The following is a 19,122-nucleotide window of genomic DNA, read 5'->3' on the forward strand; positions in this document are numbered from 1 at the left end:
CGCTTACTACTTCCGGTTCAAAGCTTTGGCGTTTTTGAATCATGCTTTTTCAGCTATAATCAAATGTAGCATTCTGATTGGTGACGTCCTAGTAAAACATCATCACGATTGAGACTGCTCTACTATGCATGCATGCGTAGGAAGTAAAATGAATCCAGTCCGTTAGAGTAAACCGCACCAATGTGTATTCTAGAAGTTGAAGCCCAATTCTTCGTATACCTCAATAACGACCTCAAGCCTAATTAGGACTTCGAGTTCTGCTTTCCGTCTGTTTTCGGCCTTCTTCTTTATTTTCGGGCCACGCCGAGAGCAAAGGGCTAGCTGAGCCCCTAGTGAATTCCTCAAGATTGGAAGTTTTACTGGTCCATGGTCTTTTGAGCACAAGCTTGATTCAGATCGGTTTGAAGATATTTAAATGAATACTAACGTGGTTTTGAAAATTGTTCTCTGCATTCTTTCTACTGTGGAGGAACGGCGCTGGTAGATTCCCGATCAAGAGGCATGTGCCTGTTGACCTCACGCTTACAACTCTTCCCCGAGGATCATGACACTCAATTTATGCCTCTCGAAAGCCCATAGAACATTGAAATTTAATTTTATAGTTTACTAGCTTCATTCTCTCCAACGGGAACAAGTATGTGGCATATTTAAGATAGTAGCACCCTAGGTCTTAAAATCGGTATTAGTGCGGAAGGTAACTGGGATTGTTAAATTAAACTTCATCTATCTTGTGAATCGTGTATGTCTTCTGTGGTTTTCACAACCTCTCAGTCGAGATTGGGGCAGCTGCCATTGCAATGGCAAGGTATTCACAGGTGTTTACCTGGTGCTCTCGTACCGATGCCAAGGCACACATCCTATCTATTCATCTTTCTATTATGCCAGTGTTTGCCTCAATCTTCATTGGGAATGAAAGAAAACGAATCCACACATCAAACAGCGGCCTAGATACCAGGAATTTATGACCAGACGATGTGCGTGACATACTGCAATCAAGGCATTCGCCCTTATGACTGCCATCAGCCCGGTCAGCAACGCTTTGCTTCAGTCACACGGTGTTTCTGTGACTGCTGTTCTTTGCCAACGCACGGCCGACGCAAGTGATCAAGTAACTTGGCACGGCAAGAGCCTTATAATAGCAGAAGTTGTATGCCTATCTCGCGACGCAAAGTTCTGGGACGCGGAAACTGTCGAGTATCTGCGTCACCTCTCCTTCAACTCTTCTTCAACTCTTCTTGATTAGCGGGAGGCTGAAGGGCTTGTTGGGGTAAGAATTGAAACGGCTGCTGCTTTTTTTCGGGCTGTTTCTGCTGCGTCTGAAATTTCTGTAGATTTTCGTGATCTTCAATCTTCTGCTTCTGCTCTTCTGGAGACAGAGCGTTGAAGGCCGCTATGTCCTGGTCCCACTTCATCACGCACTCGATGTTCCAGTTGCATCTCTCAACCTCACCGAAGATTGGGTGCCTGAACCGAGGATGACGGCTTGGCCAGTTCGATGCGTGATAATGATGCTTGACGAGCGCACCTCTGGAGTTGTGATTGCCAGAGTCAGAATGACCTTGGCCAGCCGCGAAAGACTCGACATCGCGTACAAGAATACCGCTAACGACCTTTGATTCATCAATGTCGTGGAAGGTGTCCCATGTCACTGGTCCTGATCTAGACCTCGATGACATGATCTCCAGCACGGCCTTGGTAAACGCAGAAGGTCCAGTTCCGCTAATGACCTCGTCGAAGTCGAGCTTGATCTCTGAGATGGAAACTCCTTGTGTCTTGGCGACGTCGTTAAGCCAGCTCATAATGTTCTCAACTAACTTCAGCATAACTGGGTGGCGGGGACGTGACATAAAGGTCCACTGGCAGAAAGACATAGACTTCTTCCCGAGTATAGGGTGGTCTTTGAAGTGCGGTTGGTCAATCTCAACGCCAATGACCAGGTCAATATCCTCCTCTTTGTACCTTTCGGGAATCCATCTACTGACTGGACGAAGGTCTTCAACGTCAATGTCGGCGTAGACTCCTCCCTCAGCGTACATTATCATGTATCGTAGCAGATCCGCCTTGATAATGGTCGCGTTGACGTTTTGGTACATGTCGACAATGTCTGGCCGGTCGAAGCCTTCTGGGCCATAGTGCTCCTCAACATACTCCATGTCGTTAGTGTCGGTGAGTACTTCATAACGAAAGCCGGGATTTTTGTCAGTCCAGGTTCTGGCAGTAAGTATTTGTTCTCCTTCGAATGAAAAAGGCGCCACCTTCCAGCTTTGCCATATCTTCTTGGGAAAGCCTCGTGTTGGTCTCGTCGATATACGGCCACCGCGCTTCGAGAGGTGGACCGGTTTGGGCACCGATCCAAGTAAGTCGGTATTCAAAAGGAGGAGAATTATGCATACAGATGCAATGTACAATGGGATGCATCTTCTTAGCTGTGTTGGGACTCTGTTCCTGAGAAAGTTTGTTTTGGAACCCGTAGGGCTCAATGGACTCAGCGGGCTCATGATGGGTGAAGCCATGTTGATGGGAGTCGCCCAAGGCTCAAGGCTATCACGGGTGCTCGGCCAAAGAAGCTTTTGTAACAAGCTTTGAGTAGGACGCAGTGGGCATGAAATCAGAATCGGTGGGATGCATGTCGTATTTTGAAGGGGCTTTCTACATGCAGGCACACGACCTACAGGATGCCGATTCTGCGGCGGGGATGGCCCTATTCATTTTCGGTCACCTCTTCGTTCCCCACTCGCATATGAACTGTGCATCATTGTCACGAGCCAGGATGTAAAGACCAAGAAGGAGAAAGAGTCGCCGAGGCCTCTGGGCCGAAGTCGCATTGTGTTTGTCCCTACTATCTGGTGGTTGGGACGTCTCCGCTGACTGGCACTATTGTCCCTTCGATCCTTTTCAGTAAGTTTGCCGAGCTCTAGTCGAATGCAACTCAATACGAGACGTAGGTACCAGGAGATGATCTAAAGATGCCCTCCCTCCTTCATTCGACCACAGGACCACCTACACCAGTCACTAATCTTGGACTACAGAGGATACAGGGCTCGGCGGATCAAAGACAAAAAGATTGTGACAATGGGATGCAGGTCTGTCGTTGGTTGGATGTCCACATTTTGCGCCATAGTAGCGCCGGGATGTTGAGCTTGATCGAGCGCCAGTTGGGCAGATCCTTACCACCGGCACCAACGGCTATGATAGTCAGGGGAGCAGGGCGCGGTGGAACCTTCCCAATTAGGATAGACTGCAGCAGCATTACTCAGAATTCAATGATTTGAGCCGACAGCATACAAGAGTCGAACGAGGTCATTCACATGTTCGGATCACACTTCCCAGCTGGGCCGAGTCATGCTACGCCGCTCAAGCTGCGGTCCATTTGATTTTGTTCCAACTGGCGAATGGCATCTACGTCACAATGAGGGACATTTGGTGATATCCATACTACGCCAGCTAGAACGACTATGCTTGATGTTGGCCCAAGTTTGGCTGTGTGCAATCTCACCCCGGTCCCTCCCCCGCATATCCGCCTATACGACCAGGGCCCTGGACATTTGTTGGACCAGATATCCTCAGGTCAACCCGCCACCCCGCATTATCTATGCTGTTGACCTCGGATTGTTTCGCAGAACTCACCTGGCTACCATGTGTTAGGATTCTTCTTATGCCTTGTCCCCATATTTGGCCCCTCATTAAGCTCGTGACACTCTGGGCAAGCATTCTATCGCCAGAAGCAGACCCATACGTTTCTCTTGACATTGAGTGGAATCAGGGATCTACGCCAAGCCATACTACGAAGCCCCAGTCTAGCTTTCTCCGGCCGACTGGCCATGTAGCCCGCATGTGCCCCTGGGATATTGAAAAGAGCTGTGACTCTTTCTCGAAAACAACTCCTCCACTACTGAAGTAAGAACGAATGAAGCGATCCTTCTGCACTATTAGCCACGCTCATGCGGTGGCAAACCTTGAAGAAAGCACACGGCAAATGATACCAGCAGCTTGAGGCTGACAACGCTGCCTTGACAGTTCCAATAGCCCAGAAACATTCTTGTGTGCGTTTGTTCAAGATGTCTCCCAGAAATGAGGGCATTCTCGACAGCAAAGAATGGGACGAGGTGAAGCCCGGCTGGTCGGAAGGGTCCAAATGGCTCTCTGAAGAAACCGACTGGAAGCCGGCCACATTAACTCGCACAAGACGCCCGTCACGGTTGAACTTTGCCAGTCTAGGCACCTTCTTTTGGCCGATTAAGAACACCAAACAGTCAGAGGTACTAAGACCGACTGCTTATCTGGACGGACTCCGAGGTTTCGCAGCGCTCCTGGTGTATTGGCATCATAACCAACTCTGGGCACATGAACCTCATGTTCAAAACAGAATCTTCGAAAACGCCTTTGGCTACGAGAACAAATACCACTTCATCGCTTTTCCTGGTATACGGCATATGTTTACCGGCGGCCATTTTGCGGTTTCGGTCTTCTTTGTCATTTCAGGATACGTCCTCTCCGCAAAGCCCTTGAGCCTCATACAATCCGGAGATCACGCGAAGCTGGCAGAAAATGTCGGCTCTGCACTTTTTAGACGGTGGCTAAGACTCTACCTGCCGCTCATCACAACCACTTTCTTATTCATGGGTTTTCTTCACATGTTCAACATTTGGGTTAGCAACGTCGAACAAAGCTCTACCTGGCGAGAGGATGTCTGGTTGTGGTACTGCGAGCTGAAAAACTTCAGCTTCATCTTCACCACTGGCGGCAGTCCCTTCTTCAGTTGGAACCCCCATCTGTGGTCCATTCCAGTCGAGATGAAAGGATCAATTATCGTCTATACGGCACTCTTAGCGTTATCCCGATGCACTAGGAATGCTCGACTCTGGTGCGAAGCTGGCCTCGCGTTTTACTTCATGTACATCGCCGACGGCTGGTATGGTGCCATGTTTGTCATGGGCATGATGCTTTGCGACCTTGATCTCCTCGCGAAAAAAGACGATCTTCCAAGCATCTTCAAGAAAGTCGAGCCAGCTAAAACCTTTATCTACTACCATCTATTCGCCATTTCGATGTACTTGGGCGGCGTTCCTTCATACACTGGCGACGTGAACAGGATGCGGGAGAACCGGGGGTGGTACTACTTGTCACTGCTAAAGCCCCAAGCCGTCTTTGACTACAAATGGTTCTATTTGTTCTGGGCGGCAGTTTTTATGGTGGCCTCAGTCCCGAGAATTGGCTGGCTGAAGCGTTTTTTCGAGACACGCTTCTGCCAATACCTTGGCCGGATTTCCTTTGCCCTTTATCTGGTTCACGGGCCTGTCCTCGGGACGCTGGGCGACCGCATCTACACGGCAGTTGGCTGGTCGATGGAATCAAAAAGCCACCATCTGGCGCATTTGGTTAACAAGTTTCCATTGCCCAAGTCAGGGCCTCTTGGTTTAGAACCGGCTTTCATCCTCCCGCATTTGGTTCTTTTGCCTCTCACTTTGTGGCTCGCCGAAATTGTTACGAGGTTCGTTGACGAGCCGAGTGTCAAGTTCGCCCAGTGGCTTTACAAGAGAACCCTCCCTCCGCCGTCAATGCCAATTAAGGCCTAAGACAGACTTTCAGCATCATAATATCACAATACCACTTCATAAAATCCACAGTTTTAAAATAATATGGAATGATAATAAAAGCACACAGTTAGTGATTAATAATGCCGTAGTTCATCAGCTACACAAGGACATTTGCAAAAGGCCGAAGACAGCGTCATTGGAATTGAATTTGTGACATCCAATAGCACTGCCTTTCAGACGAACTGTAAAGCCTAAATACCATAATTGAGATGATGAACCAAGTGCCGACGTCTCTCAGTCCCTGTGAATCCATAGCACACACATGCAAACGGGATCACAAGTAGCTTCGATCTCCAGTCAGTTGGAGGCCCTTGCTGATTAACAGCCTTGCCAAGGCTTATCATGCACTGTTCGCATATTTGCAGATTTCCGTCGACCTGCAGCTATATTAAAATCCAATAATGATGCACCAACGGAATTCCACCCTGTTTTGGGTGATGGTGTGGACGCTCGTGAGGGGAAAGGAATCGACTTTGACCGGGGTTCGTTGCCGCTCACCGAGGCACTCACATGCTCACATGCTTGGAAAGAATTCTAGCAAATCATTGCTTCAATTCTACTATTGTATTGCAAGAGCTGCTTATCGTTGTGCAGTAATGGCCTGTTTGCCATGTTACCTGACCATCCCACGCTAGCAAGGGATGCAGGCTCGAAAGTGAGGGGAAGCTCGTTTTTCGACATCAATTCATTTGCTTCTCCGCCGATCCCATCACAGGACAGGTTTCTCCCCATAGTTCCCCATCTTTTCATGCTGTCTCCATTACACAAAGTTTTGATCCCCATCCCCCACATTCCTTGGTATCGTTGGTGATGCAATTGTGAACAGCGGGATAGAAACTGGTTCGCAACATTGTGGATGGTCACATAGCATTGGCATTGCTTGTGCCGTAGTTCCGGTGCCTGTTCGCTTAACTTTGGTCGAAGAAGTAACAGGACAAAGTCCTCCTGAGTACCGCATAGCCGGCGTATGCGGACATCCTCTCGCGATGCTAGCACGAGACTTCAAACGTGTCGTCGTTATTGTCGGGCCCTTCCTCCTACTTGTCTACATTGGCCTTCGTTGCCTAGATATTAGAGATTCAGCCGCAGGACCAAACTCCTGGTTCGATCATATCTTTGCACCAACCTGGAAACAAGTCGATGAGCTGAAGCCACATTCTGGGCCGTCATTAACGGCTTCTCCACCTTCCGCGGTGCCCACCGCATCATCATATGCCATCGCGAACCCTGCCACGGCTGCTACAGAGCAGACACATCATGAGTTATTGTCGATATCAACTCCTGATAAGAAGTTCTTCTCTATCCGCTTCGCTGATGAAGAAACCATCAATCCCAACATTATTCCCCACCCTACCCTGAGCGACACTTACATCATCGTCGCCCAGAAGCGGAAAGCAGAGGACAACTCCATCGAACATGTTGAGATCGTCTGCAATGCAGTCTTCACGTTGCAAGGCCTTACATGTACTGAAGCACCAACCGTTCTTCCAATTGCAGCAACAAAGGGCGGCGATGATAAGTGCCCTCCTAATTTAGCTTATGTCGCTCTAAACATTGGACCTCACGACGCTCGTGTCTTCCATGGACCCAAGGCACCATTCATCATTTATGGGTCCAACTCTGTCTTTGCTTGCTTCGGGCAGCACATGCAAGACTTTCGGACACTAGGCAACTGGGGGTTTCCGATCTCACTCAACGAGGGTTTCGGGACAGGAACGGAGCTTCAACGCCCGCTCCCTTGGAACACAATGGAGAAGAACTGGTTCCTATTCTGGGACGAGGAGGGCGCCGCTTATGTGCATCACGACATCGCACCGAGGCGAGTCTTTTCGAAGCTAAACCCCGACGGCTCTGCAGGAACGGACCTTGCGCCCTTGGCGTTTGGTGATGAAGGCTGCTTGTCGAAGTACATGCCGAAACTACCGCCGGACCACGAGTCAATTCACCAAGCAACCAATTCGTTGAGTGTTACGTTTTGTGAGCGAAACGACCCGAACTGCAAGCCTAGTAACGACAACACTTTCATTTTTGCAATATTCCAGCATAAGACATACTATCGGTACCATAGCGAGTATGAGCCTTATGCGATGGTATTCCGACAGAGGGCTCCATTTGAGATGTTCGCTGTTTCCAAGAAACCTCTATGGATTCACGGACGTGAGAAAAAAGAAAACGGAAGTTCGGATATGTTCTACGTCACGTCCATGAGTTGGAAATCGAATCAGCAAAGATATCATGGATACTTGGATGATGTGATTTTTGTTTCCTTTGGAATCGAGGACGAGCGGACAGGTGGTATAGACGTCCTTGCTAAAGATTTATTGACTGAGCTTGGGACCTGTTTGGAGGTCTGATGAGATCATCAACTCCAGCTTAAATCCATAGAAATTAGTACAGCTATCAAGATTCCCGGGGTGGGATTGGTAAACTGGCACAGCTCTAATGATAGACGAATTTATAGTATTTTAATGGTCGTTTCGACTGCCTTCTTGCCAAATGTTGGCATTTAGTATATTTTCATATCATTTTTCAAAACCATTTGCTTTCGGGATATGATCTACAGCCGTTTTGTCAACGGCAAAGCCGACAGAAGTGGTCACATATAAAGAATATAAAGCATACCTAACTTCAAAGAATAACCGGATTGGATTCTAGGCATTTGAAAGTTGCATAATAACGGTAAATAGGCTCCTAGAGCCTTGATATGAAATATTGGCCTTTTCTTTGTTCAAATACACCAGGCCATAGTCGAGCTACTCACCTGATCATGTCTCAAACACCCCCAGCTGCTAGACGATCTAAGAAAAGCGAGCATAGTAAAACATCCAGCTCCCCACCTCGCATCATGAATGATGAATAAGGAACTCTGAGTCAAAGGAAGGTACGCTCTTTGATCGACCCGCAATCTTCTTTCTGGGGTACTTTAGAAGACGTCAGGGACGTTAGTAATGGGAACAGGAAGAAGAGAAAAACTTTGCGACGCAGGAACGTCGCCATTTACTCGGGCAGCAATGATTTCCAACATCCACTCCAAGGCGGTTTTCTTTCTATATGATGTTATCTAAGAAGAATCGATCATTGGTGTATGCTCGAAGGATGTCCATAATGGGCTTAGCATCAAGCAGAAATAATTATCCACATTCCAAAAAAACAAGTGGCGAACGACGATATAAAACCAGTTGGATAATCTTCCCGACTAGGCACTTAGACTTTGTAGACTGCATCCGGGCGATGTTGAGTTGTCGGGCCTGCATTGAGTAACGAAAAGATGGCGGCTCCTTGGTATGTGCCGAATTGAGCCGGTAAAGACAAAGCATAAGGAAGCCATGTGAGTGCCACCAGACAGCCAGATCGGTCTAGCCCTGCCGGAAGCGGCATGTTGTCAGTAGGGGTCGGCAATTGTTGGGGAATATATCTGAACGCTAAATTCCTTGAAAGCTGTCAAAGCCCTCCCGAAGCATTTAGGTCTCTGCCTGCGAGAGATTTCCCTGAGACAAATCGCATTCTTCGTTGCAGGTCAACTAACAAAGTCGAGATCATTAAACAACCATTCTCCAGCAAATTCGGATTGCTTCAAGCATCCCCCATCACAAGCAATGCATTCTCACTCACAAACACTCAAAATGATCACTCCAGATCATTCGTTCACCTTCTCGAATCTCGCCTCTGTGGGCTTTACCCTGGCAGAGCATACGCATCCGACGGCGCCCGACACCCGGATGGTTCAGGATATTGGCAGCAATTCATTACCAGCAAGAGGTGGAGAGCAGACCATGTCTTGGACGAAAGGCTGTTATTTCGGAGAGAGCGGGCGGGACGATGTTGCTCTCTGCTGGCAGGACATGGAGGCACTGCAATCATTCTGTGTTGGCATCGAGTCTCCCGAACGAGGCTTCTTCAAGCCCATCCAGTCGCACTATAAAACCAAGTACAACGACGGTAACACAAACGCAGCGTGGACCTTCCCTTCGGAAAACCCGGCAGATCCGTACACGTTTCCCAACGGCATGAACTATCATATCACGATAACAAGCTACGCTGTAAAGGACCAGTTGAAGCTAAACATCACAATCGAGGACAAGGTTCCCGCTTCGAAGAGTGAAGAAAAACAATAGGTGCATCTCAGGGATATCACAAGTGGTGCGCAAGATTGTCAATACGACTACACTCGTTGCGGCACTATATCTTGCATGACGGTGAACATCAATCGTTTTCTTTGAATGACCATCAATCAGCCTGAGATTTGAATCTGCTAGAAGGAATTGGATTAATAATAAATGGATATCTGCAGCTGTATATCGAGTATGCTTGTAAAATATTTAGTCAAGTTACCATAAGGATTTTGAGTTGCTATCAACAGGTCACTCGCCAGTTTGGCTTTTTGTTTTGGAAGGATCCACGACATTATGTTAAATCGTCTCTTGCTATCTGTTATTATGTTTAAGAAGGCTTTCATGCGGTTCTGCACTTAAGGGTTCTGTTAAGATTAACATGAGTTAATACAAGTCAAATTCCACGCCGTCTACGTTGTGTCCGCGTCGTTGGTATCCGATGATTGGCAAGACCTTGAAATTCAACCTTTTCTTGACGCATGTATTTAGCAAAAGTTTGACTCATTGGTTATATTTTGAATTCTTGTTCTTCCTCTCTTATGTACACATGACCGTTTTTCCTTTACATCGACCCCTTTCACTTCTTTGTTACACGGTAGAAACAGCACAATAGACCACTTTAAAACGATACTCGTACCTTGTGAATGTGAAATTGATAAGGTATCTCCAATCTACTAAACTATGATTGGTTTATAAATCCAGCTTTTCTACGTGGTTAAAACTAGGGGCAGTTGAATCAAGAATTGTCAAGATCCTAAAAAAAACCAGATTCAGAACTTGTCCGCCTGGAAAATGTGTTAATTGTCTTACATTTCGGCACCAGTTTTATGTCGATTCGTGAGACTCTTGCCCTTCCGCCATAGTAATGGTGAAGTCCCCGCAGGCGGTAATGAGGCCCTCTTGCACATATTCGGTTCCATCATGCGATCCAATTTCAAACGTTTCCAAATACCATATCTGCTGGTGTCATCAGCTGTTTGGGTTAGACCTTTACCCTAAGGGGCGGGCCCCCACGACAGTAATAGAGCCCCATCCGCAGTGTCCCACTTTAAGTCGACCCAACCAGAGCTTGTGTTTTACGGTTGCCTTGCCAGGATTAGAGCGCCACACTTGAAGCCATCCACACGCAGCCCTGGTACCCAAACAACCTGGTCTGGTGGTGTAGTTGGTTATCACGTCAGTCTAACAGTTCGAGTTGCATCGACAACTCATCCTGTTCCACTGAAGGTCTCCGGTTCAAGTCCGGGCTAGATCATGATATGGGCGATTGGTTTAGTGGTATAATACTCGCTTAGCATGTGAGTGGTCGAGGGTTCGATTCCCTCATCGTCCATTTTTGGAGATTTCAAAAACCGGAGGCACTTGGAACGTAGGTACAAAGTGGGATAAATAATAGGCCTTTGGTTGGGGGGGACCTGTTCATTCGCGGCTTTTCACTGGATTCTCGCTCCTTTCATTTTGATATTACTTCAAATACCAAGGGACAGCAGAGGAGAGCGAATCTCGGAACTAGGCAGGATATAGTCTAGGGTTCGCTCGCCTATCTTTTGTTCTGGCATCTTGTTGTTCTTTGGCTGCCCAATTGTCGCACGCGTATGTCCCTCGCACTTCGATGCAAGGTTGTGACATCTCCACTACTTACCCCTGAATATGAAGTAAGCACGAAGAACACACATTAGCCAATCAAGTTTTGTCCTTTTCTCACCTCATGCATAGAATACGGACTACTTCATAAGGAAGCGAAGGAAGTGGCTGCTTACTGGCATGGGGATCCAATAAAATTAGGCTCCAGCTAAGGTGCTCAAGTCTTTGCTGGTATCCCATTCAAGGAACTGTAAGACAGCTACAGCGCCCAATTCGTTAGAATCTGCTGTACTGATGATGCCTCGCCAACGCAGATGCACTAATCATAGGTGTACACTCTAGTCTTCATGCCCATAGGCTCGATTCGAGTTTTATTCGAGCCACCGATTGACCAGTCATTCTTAATGGCTTACGCGCAAAGTAACAGGGATTGTCAGCTCAGTCGCTTATGTTGACCTCGGACTTTCCGCAGTTACCCAGCATACAAGAGTACCATTTTGTTCACTTCAGGTCGGAAAGTTCAAATGTCCGCGCACTAGAATACATGCTGTAAGGTCATGGAGATTACAAGAATAGCTATGGAAAACTTTAATGTGGTCATCATTTATTCTAGGGAGGACGGCCCATAAGGTCACTAGCAGGGTCAATCCTTGCTAGTTTGCAGGTCGGGTCCAACGTTCTCCTCATCCGACTCGATCAAAGACATGGTAATAGAATGTAGCCTGTGCTGCCTGTACAGTAATCAGACGCGTTTAAATACCCCAGAGCTTCCCCTCAAGTCCACTACGAAGTTCGACGAATCTGAATTCCGACTCGCGTCGCACACGCCCTCAACCGGTTGACCACAATGGCTCCCACCTCAATTTTGTTTCCGACGCTCAACAGCTGGTCTGGGATCGGACTCCTGGCGTTGGGGGGCACTCTCATTCTCTTCCTAATCAGCCGAACATTCTACAAGATCCCGTACCCCAAAGGCGTCGCACTCGTTGGTGAGCCAGAAGGAGCTACGAGATTTAGCTTTCGCACCGTATGGTGGTATTACACTGACTGCCCAGGTCTGTTTCGGGAAGCTTACGATAATGTGTGTGCATCCCCCTAATTTCACAGCCAAGGCGAACGCCGTGCTGATCGTTGGTGTTCAACCAGTTTTTGAAAAAAGGAAAACCTGTTGTGCTCCCCGGCATTGGTTTCCGCCACGAAGTGGTCCTGCCATCAAGCTCATTGCGATGGATTCAGACACAATCAGAAGCCAAGCTGAGCCCTACTGAAGCATTCGCAGAGGTTGATCAAGTGCACTACGCACTCGGAGATTCCGTATATGTTACAGATGCTTGGCAAGGACACCTGGTCAAGACGGAGCTTAACATCGTACTAGAGAATATCTGCGCTGCCATGAACAATGAGTTGGGTGTCGCCTTCGACAAGTGGTTTGGTACGGATACAGAATGGAAAGAGATCAATCTCTACTCGGCCATAAGAATGGTTGTGGGCCAGGCCGCAGGCCGTTTCACTATCGGCTTGCCCATATGTAAGACATATCTCCGTCTAAGCTCGAAATTTGCAACTAATAGACATCAGGCCGAGATGAAGATTATCTCAACTTGAACTACGAAATCATCGACCGTCTCATAACAAACGCAGGCGCTGTTGGTGGTAGCCCCAGAATGCTGCGTCCTGTTATGGGATATCTGATCAACCTGGGGGTGGACCAAAAGGTCAATAGGCTAAAGAAGATGTTTCAGCCCATTTGGGACGAACGTGTCAAAAGCCTACAGTACGCACCAGACGATCCGGAACACCCGCACAAGCAAGACCACTTGCAAATGATGGCGCGATATGCCCAAAAGAATCGCCCTCAAGAGTTCAACAATATCGACATGATGACTAGGCGCCTAATAGCTGCCAACTTCGGCTCAATGCATCAAACCAGCATCCAAGCCACAAACATGCTGCTAAACATCATCGGTTCAAATGAGGAGTTTAACACGGTTTCCATCTTGCGGGACGAGATCAGCCGTGTTCTTTATGAAGATGGGACCGACAGCTGGACGAAATCCAAAGTCAGCAAAATGACCAAAGCAGACAGTGTCGCCCGTGAGACGCTTCGTCTCAACTCGTTTGGTTCACGTGCTGTCATGCGTAAGGTCATGGTCGATGGTTTCAAGGGTCCAGATGGTCATCATTTACCTAAAGGCACGCTCACCTCCTTCCTGGGGTTTCCTGCCGCTACGGATGTTGAACTTTTCGATGATCCGCTGAAGTATGATCCATTCCGGTTCTCCCGAATTCGCGAAGAGGCTGCTGCCAAGGATGAAAAGACAGCGCCCGTCACCTTCGTCACAACCGGGCCTGAGTACCTGCCATTTGGCCACGGGAAGCACGCATGCCCCGGTCGATTCTTAATCGACTTTGAGTTGAAGATGATCATTTCCTACGTGTTGGGCCACTACGATGTTGAGTTTCCTCCGGAGTACAACGGCAAGCGGCCGCCCAACTATTGGCTAACTGAGGCTATGTTTCCGCCCGAATCCGCCAAGATTAGAATCAGGAGGAAGACCGAGGATTAGACAGTAGTTCTGCTTGGCTGTGGATGCTGAAGCACGTATCAATAGACTTTGATTACAACAAGTGGGGTGTTCACTTTCTAAATAACGGTGAACGCTACGATACCTTCTGCAAATTAACGTTCAGTATGTCGTACTTTAATCACGGTTGATTCGGGACTTGATGCCAGTAGAAACTGAAATCACACCGGCTACCCATGACTGTTTTAGTCTTAAAAGGGCATTGCTGCTGATAAACATCCCATTGGCTAATACATTTAGACAGGTACGCTACGCTTACGTGGTTGCCGACTCTTCTTGTCGGCCTGAATTGGGTGTTGAAGGCAGTGAAACCTTGGCAGCGTCCTGCCCAAGCACTTTATAAAGGGGGGGGCATCTCCTTAAGGTTCTATGGAAGACTAGGATAATTACACTACAGCGTTTCTAAAGTGCCGAAGGTATGTGTACCAGTTGAGTAAAATTATCAAAGGCAAGTTAACGTTAAATAGACTATCTGCACTACTATTGCTGGGGTATGTAATAGCTAGAAGAGGAATGGCCGGGAGCTATCTATAAAGTGAATGTAGAGCCTGAAGCTATGAGAAATGACTTATTTGACAATAGGTCAAGTTCTATATTGCTGGTATTACTTATGATTAGCGTACATCTCAGTAGTCTTATCTGAAGAGTGGTGCTGGACCACTTCACACGATTTGGGGGGAAACATCGTGATATTGAAGTGGTCGCAGCTATTAGTGGCTCATGAAAATGATTCAGTGACAGATGTTAAAAATCCTCATCGCCGCAGGGTAGAAATAGACACCACACATTGTACAGCAGCCCACTTCAATGAACTTAATCACGCTAAAAATTGAAACATACCTCATGCTTTATTACTGCAATATTGACGCAGCGAAGCGAAGGTAGTTGATAGTATGAGCTCCGGAGAAGCCTAGGATGTGAATTAGGGGCCGCAAGAAAGAAAGAAGCGACTCATGTCCCGCCACTCTATCTCCCCGAATCGATTATTGATACATTACATGGTGTGTTCATGGCCCCCGAAACTTACTCGGTTAATTTGGCCTTTAAAACTGCCATATTCCGAGGCAACACACTTGAAGCAAGGAAAGAACTGAAGAAGTTGAGACAAATCAGTTCGCACAGTCAGTTACACGCCCACAGTTCAAACCTTCAAAGGCAAGTCTCTTACTGGTGTTTAACTTCCGATACAAGAAGGGTCTGAATGAGAGGAATTTTAGTAGACTCAGTATAAAACGGCTCTCTATCTTATCGTTCTTGGCAGTACTCTATCTATACAGCTTGATGTCACAGTCGCTTGGCTACCGAAACAGTTTCATAATCTCTTCAAGTGAAAGATTCTCTGAATAACTGTTGTTTTGCTTCCTGGAAATAACACACCCTGTTCATCTTATATTCACAAATATCATGACACAAGATTTTTATGATACCGGTATTGAGCGACGGAATACATGTCTTCTTATGAGTGACACGACATCAAATATGTCCATAACGTATCCGAGCTCCTCTGAATCTAGTATTCTGATAATTCGAGTGGGTGAAATGTCAAATATTCTCGACGCTGTCCATAATTGCGCTCTAACTCTAGATTAACTTATGCTGTCGGAGGATATCGTACCTCATACATCGAGTTTGAACTAGGTAGGTAGTGCAGAAGAAATCAAGGTAACTGCTGGAAGATATCTTGTGCCGACATCAACCAAAATATAAGTTCTAGCATTATAGATGACTGCAACCAAACAGCCATTTCGAATTCCCTAGAGCTTAACGCAGCCATTCCTGCCTTCAAGTCGTATTTGCTTTGCCAAATTCTAATGGTGTTTCAAGAGGACACTCAAATCACTACTATGGGATGCGATTGAAAGGAAGAGGTGCTAGAGAAGGAGTTATCTGACCTCTTATGGACGCTTTTGCTTCGCTGTATATTGTCTGAGCTTCTTCGAATAGTAACGGGGGCTGCTGTCAATGTTTGCGTTGTTGAAAGACCGCTGGAAACCAGTTTTTAAATCGTCCTTGCAGCACATACTAACACATTTGTTTCACTACTTGTCTGTACTCGTGACGAAACGACATCTTCAACCCAATCATCGCTCGGTCAGTCAAGACGTACTGCCAGTCTAAGGAAAAGCTGTGATGATGAAAGATCATAATTACCTGGCAGAGTTTGTACCAAATCCAGTGATACTGGAAAGCAGGGCTCTTAGAAAGGCCTACCCAGCGGGCTACTTAACATGTGCACGTATAAGCAGGCAGCTAAGCGAGCAACTGTTATAGGCATAACAGAGGAGAAAATGAAAATGACTTAAAACTCTAACTCGTATTAACTGATTTCAGATACCGCAAGACGCTAGTACTCGAAGTGAGGCTATTTGAAGGATTGTGTCACTTATGACGAATGCAACCACAGTTATAACAGAGGAAACTGCCGATAAATAGAAGAGGAAAAGCAAGTGGCTAAATTACATGAAAGAACTAAGGGTGTAGTTATGCTAGGAACAAACCATCATAGCAAAGTCTAGTAGGAAATAGAATATCTGTTCCTACAGATAAAACCTTTTGACGCATAATTCTATGATGGATGCTGAGACCGGTCAGATAGTACGTTGTCCAGAATTAAATGGCAAAACGATGCTCTCCGGTTTCGGATTCACCATGGTTATTCTCAGTGTACTAGATACAACGTCGGCCGAAGGAACTAAAGGGGGGTTCCGTATTCTCTCTACATGCATGGAAAACATTCACTTTTACTTTCCTCGAAATTACCATAGCCGCCGTAACTAGATCAGCTACTGTAAGAGTTATATCTTAGCAAGATTCTAGATACTGGTGCATGGCTCAAGCGAAGGCGGCTACAACGGCCAAAGGCAAGACTAAAGTATGTGTTTTGGAAGGTGTGCTAACATCTTGGAACTATATACAAGAAGGTGTCCAAACCATGACCAAAGACCTAGATATTCCTAGCGCTAATGGCATCTCTTACACACATTGCGAGTAGAATGGGTTCAGGACCTGGCAAGTCGATCCTGCAACGCAGGTCGTCGGGCCAGACCACCCCTGACCGCCGCACTGACCCCACTTCGGTGCGGTGCCAGTGCTGCCACCAGGAGTGGTGGTAGCGGGCGGCGCAGGAGTGGAGGTGGCCGGAGCCGGGCCAGTGGATGTCTTAAGCGTGGTGGCAACACCAGTGTTGCCGCCTCCAGGGGTGGTCGCACTTGAAGTCGCTGTTGGGCGAGCAGTGCTCTGGGCAACGGTAGAGGGGAGCCCAGCCACCAGAGTCGGGCCTGGGATAGGGTACACAAGAGGGCTTGTGTAAAGGTTGAAGAGAACGCCGGGGTCAGTATCCTTGTACAAAGCCGTACCCTTTACACCAGCAGGCGCAAGGGAGCCGCCACCGGTAACTTGAAGGTTGAAGCACTGAGGATAGGCCTGGGCGCCGTTGGGGTTGCCACCAGAGTGCAGGGCAATCATCTCGTGACGAAGGACGTAGTTTCCAGGGGCCAGATTCGAGGGGATCTGGACAGTCCAGGTGAAGTTGTTGGCCATCAGAACGTCGTCCGCCCATTTGCCATTCTGGAGAGACATGTCGATGAGACCTTCGGCACTGATCTTGAAGAAGTTCAGCGAGGTCTTGTCCACAGTCTCGCAGTTGCCATTGCATTTCGCAAGATAGTCGATGACAGGGCCCTTGTGAGACTCAGGCCATGTGTTCCAAATGAGCTGGATCTTGGCTCCTGCGGCAACAGTAGCATGACCGCCAGCCGGGGTGGCAGATCTATGGCAAATGATGTCTGGGCCACCAAAGTTGACGGGCTCGACGAAGCCATTGTCAGGGGCGTCGATCTTCCAGCCAACGACAGGGTCCTTGGGAGGCGAATAGGTGAAAGCCGGGGAGTCCCAGCCGCGGTAGGCAACGCCATCAGCCACGAGCCAATCCACGTGGCCGTGAGCAGCTACCGTCGCTGCCAAGGCAAGCAAGATGGAAGAATAGGTAAGGTTGCCCATGATCAACTTCAGAATTTGGGGAGATAGATTAAGTGCGTCCTGAGATGATGAAGAGCAGCCCGATGATTTGGGTGAAGAGCAGTGATGAGTTCAGGCAAAATGCACTCTGGTCGATGAGAGACGCAGCATATATAGTGCTTCATCTGGAGCCGAAGAGGTGTGCCGACTGAACCGCACAACACTGCAGTTTAGATTACCTGACCACCCCAATAAGACCGTTAATATTGTGATGGAGAACGGTTTTCGTTGTTGTGCCATCGCGAAAGAGTCATGTTACGACCACCGGTGCAGCGAGCTAGGCCCAGTTTCCCAGTATGGGCCAAGTAAGGGCCTAGGAAATATTCAGATTCCTCAGCAGTCGCTCCTATCACCCCTTGCTTACATGCAGACTGTGACTGTCACGAGTACACCACTGCAGCGCCATGATGGGGCAAATTCATCCGGAATGCCTGAATCAGAGGCTGGGCGTTGGTGTTGAGCCCGAGCATTGTTGATTGGGAGCCACGTTGTAAGGACACATGGATGTTGCCATGGGAGGGCTTAAATGTCAGTCCAGAAGAGGTGTCGTCAAAGAAGAAAACTGCAGAATTAGGAAATCTCGGGTGTCTTGCACCGAGAAATGCGACGCCGCACAGGAGCCGTGGTTGCATCGAAGAACCGGGGATGTGGGGTTACGGTGATTGGGGGGTAAGAAATACTGGGGTAAGAGGAGGATGAAATGTGCAACCCAATGGTTGCCTCTTCATCAATTGTTTTCTCATTGTGGTAAGTGTGACCGGACTTGACACTCGGTTGCATTGAAGGGGGTCAATTAATACATAAAATGGCGAGCCCTTGGGAGACTGTGCTCGAATGACAACGAGGCTTCTTACGCGTTCTCCACGGGAAGAGGTCTTAAATCGCTCGCAGCTCGTTGAATGTAACAGGACATGACTTGACTGACTCGAATGTCGACTACAGGTTTGTACACAGACGGAACTTCTCGTCGATATCTCGGCGAGTCTTTCAAGATTTTGATTGATTTTGTACATGTTTAAGCGTTAGAGATACGGGACGATTTGAATGTAGAAACACCTCACTTCTTTCAGCATCTTTGGCTGACATCTCTGATATGGAAAATATAAACATTTAATGACAGATGATCGGGGCTGCCTCTTGGTTGTTTCCAGTAGAGTAACTTGGGTAGGGATATAGGATGCATCCTTGAGATGCTCACGTTGCCTGGCAGAAGAAATTTGACCATCA

The 19,122-nt window shown here is 47.7% G+C and overlaps 6 protein-coding genes across 6 annotated transcripts; 4 read left to right on the forward strand and 2 right to left on the reverse strand.

The window, feature by feature from the left end:
• Window positions 1-1,214: 1,214 nt before the first annotated feature.
• Window positions 1,215-2,513, reverse strand: CTRU02_205180 (glycosyl transferase; the record flags this gene model as incomplete). Its single annotated transcript, XM_036724241.1, has 1 exon — window positions 1,215-2,513. The coding sequence occupies one exon, from the start codon at window positions 2,511-2,513 to the stop codon at window positions 1,215-1,217; it is 1,299 nt and encodes a 432-aa protein (XP_036583868.1).
• A 1,545-nt stretch (window positions 2,514-4,058) lies between these two features.
• Window positions 4,059-5,576, forward strand: CTRU02_205181 (acyltransferase; the record flags this gene model as incomplete). The annotated part of the gene is made up of 1 exon (XM_036724240.1): window positions 4,059-5,576. One exon carries the CDS (start codon window positions 4,059-4,061, stop codon window positions 5,574-5,576), a length of 1,518 nt encoding a protein of 505 aa, XP_036583867.1.
• Window positions 5,577-6,583: 1,007 nt separating this feature from the next.
• On the forward strand, window positions 6,584-7,951 carry CTRU02_205182 (uncharacterized protein; the record flags this gene model as incomplete). The annotated part of the gene is made up of 1 exon (XM_036724239.1): window positions 6,584-7,951. One exon carries the CDS (start codon window positions 6,584-6,586, stop codon window positions 7,949-7,951), a length of 1,368 nt encoding a protein of 455 aa, XP_036583866.1.
• A 1,242-nt stretch (window positions 7,952-9,193) lies between these two features.
• Window positions 9,194-9,712, forward strand: CTRU02_205183 (uncharacterized protein; the record flags this gene model as incomplete). The annotated part of the gene is made up of 1 exon (XM_036724238.1): window positions 9,194-9,712. One exon carries the CDS (start codon window positions 9,194-9,196, stop codon window positions 9,710-9,712), a length of 519 nt encoding a protein of 172 aa, XP_036583865.1.
• A 2,428-nt stretch (window positions 9,713-12,140) lies between these two features.
• Window positions 12,141-13,860, forward strand: CTRU02_205184 (cytochrome p450; the record flags this gene model as incomplete). The annotated part of the gene is made up of 3 exons (XM_036724237.1): window positions 12,141-12,374; window positions 12,440-12,821; window positions 12,872-13,860. The coding sequence occupies 3 exons, from the start codon at window positions 12,141-12,143 to the stop codon at window positions 13,858-13,860; spliced, it is 1,605 nt and encodes a 534-aa protein (XP_036583864.1).
• Window positions 13,861-16,851: 2,991 nt separating this feature from the next.
• CTRU02_205185 (glycosyl hydrolase family 61) lies at window positions 16,852-17,877 on the reverse strand (the record flags this gene model as incomplete). Its single annotated transcript, XM_036724236.1, has 1 exon — window positions 16,852-17,877. One exon carries the CDS (start codon window positions 17,875-17,877, stop codon window positions 16,852-16,854), a length of 1,026 nt encoding a protein of 341 aa, XP_036583863.1.
• Between the last annotated feature and the right edge of the window lie 1,245 nt (window positions 17,878-19,122).

Source organism: Colletotrichum truncatum (genome assembly GCF_014235925.2).
Source record: "Colletotrichum truncatum strain CMES1059 chromosome Unknown Contig_0003, whole genome shotgun sequence".
Taxonomy (NCBI): domain Eukaryota; kingdom Fungi; phylum Ascomycota; class Sordariomycetes; order Glomerellales; family Glomerellaceae; genus Colletotrichum; species Colletotrichum truncatum.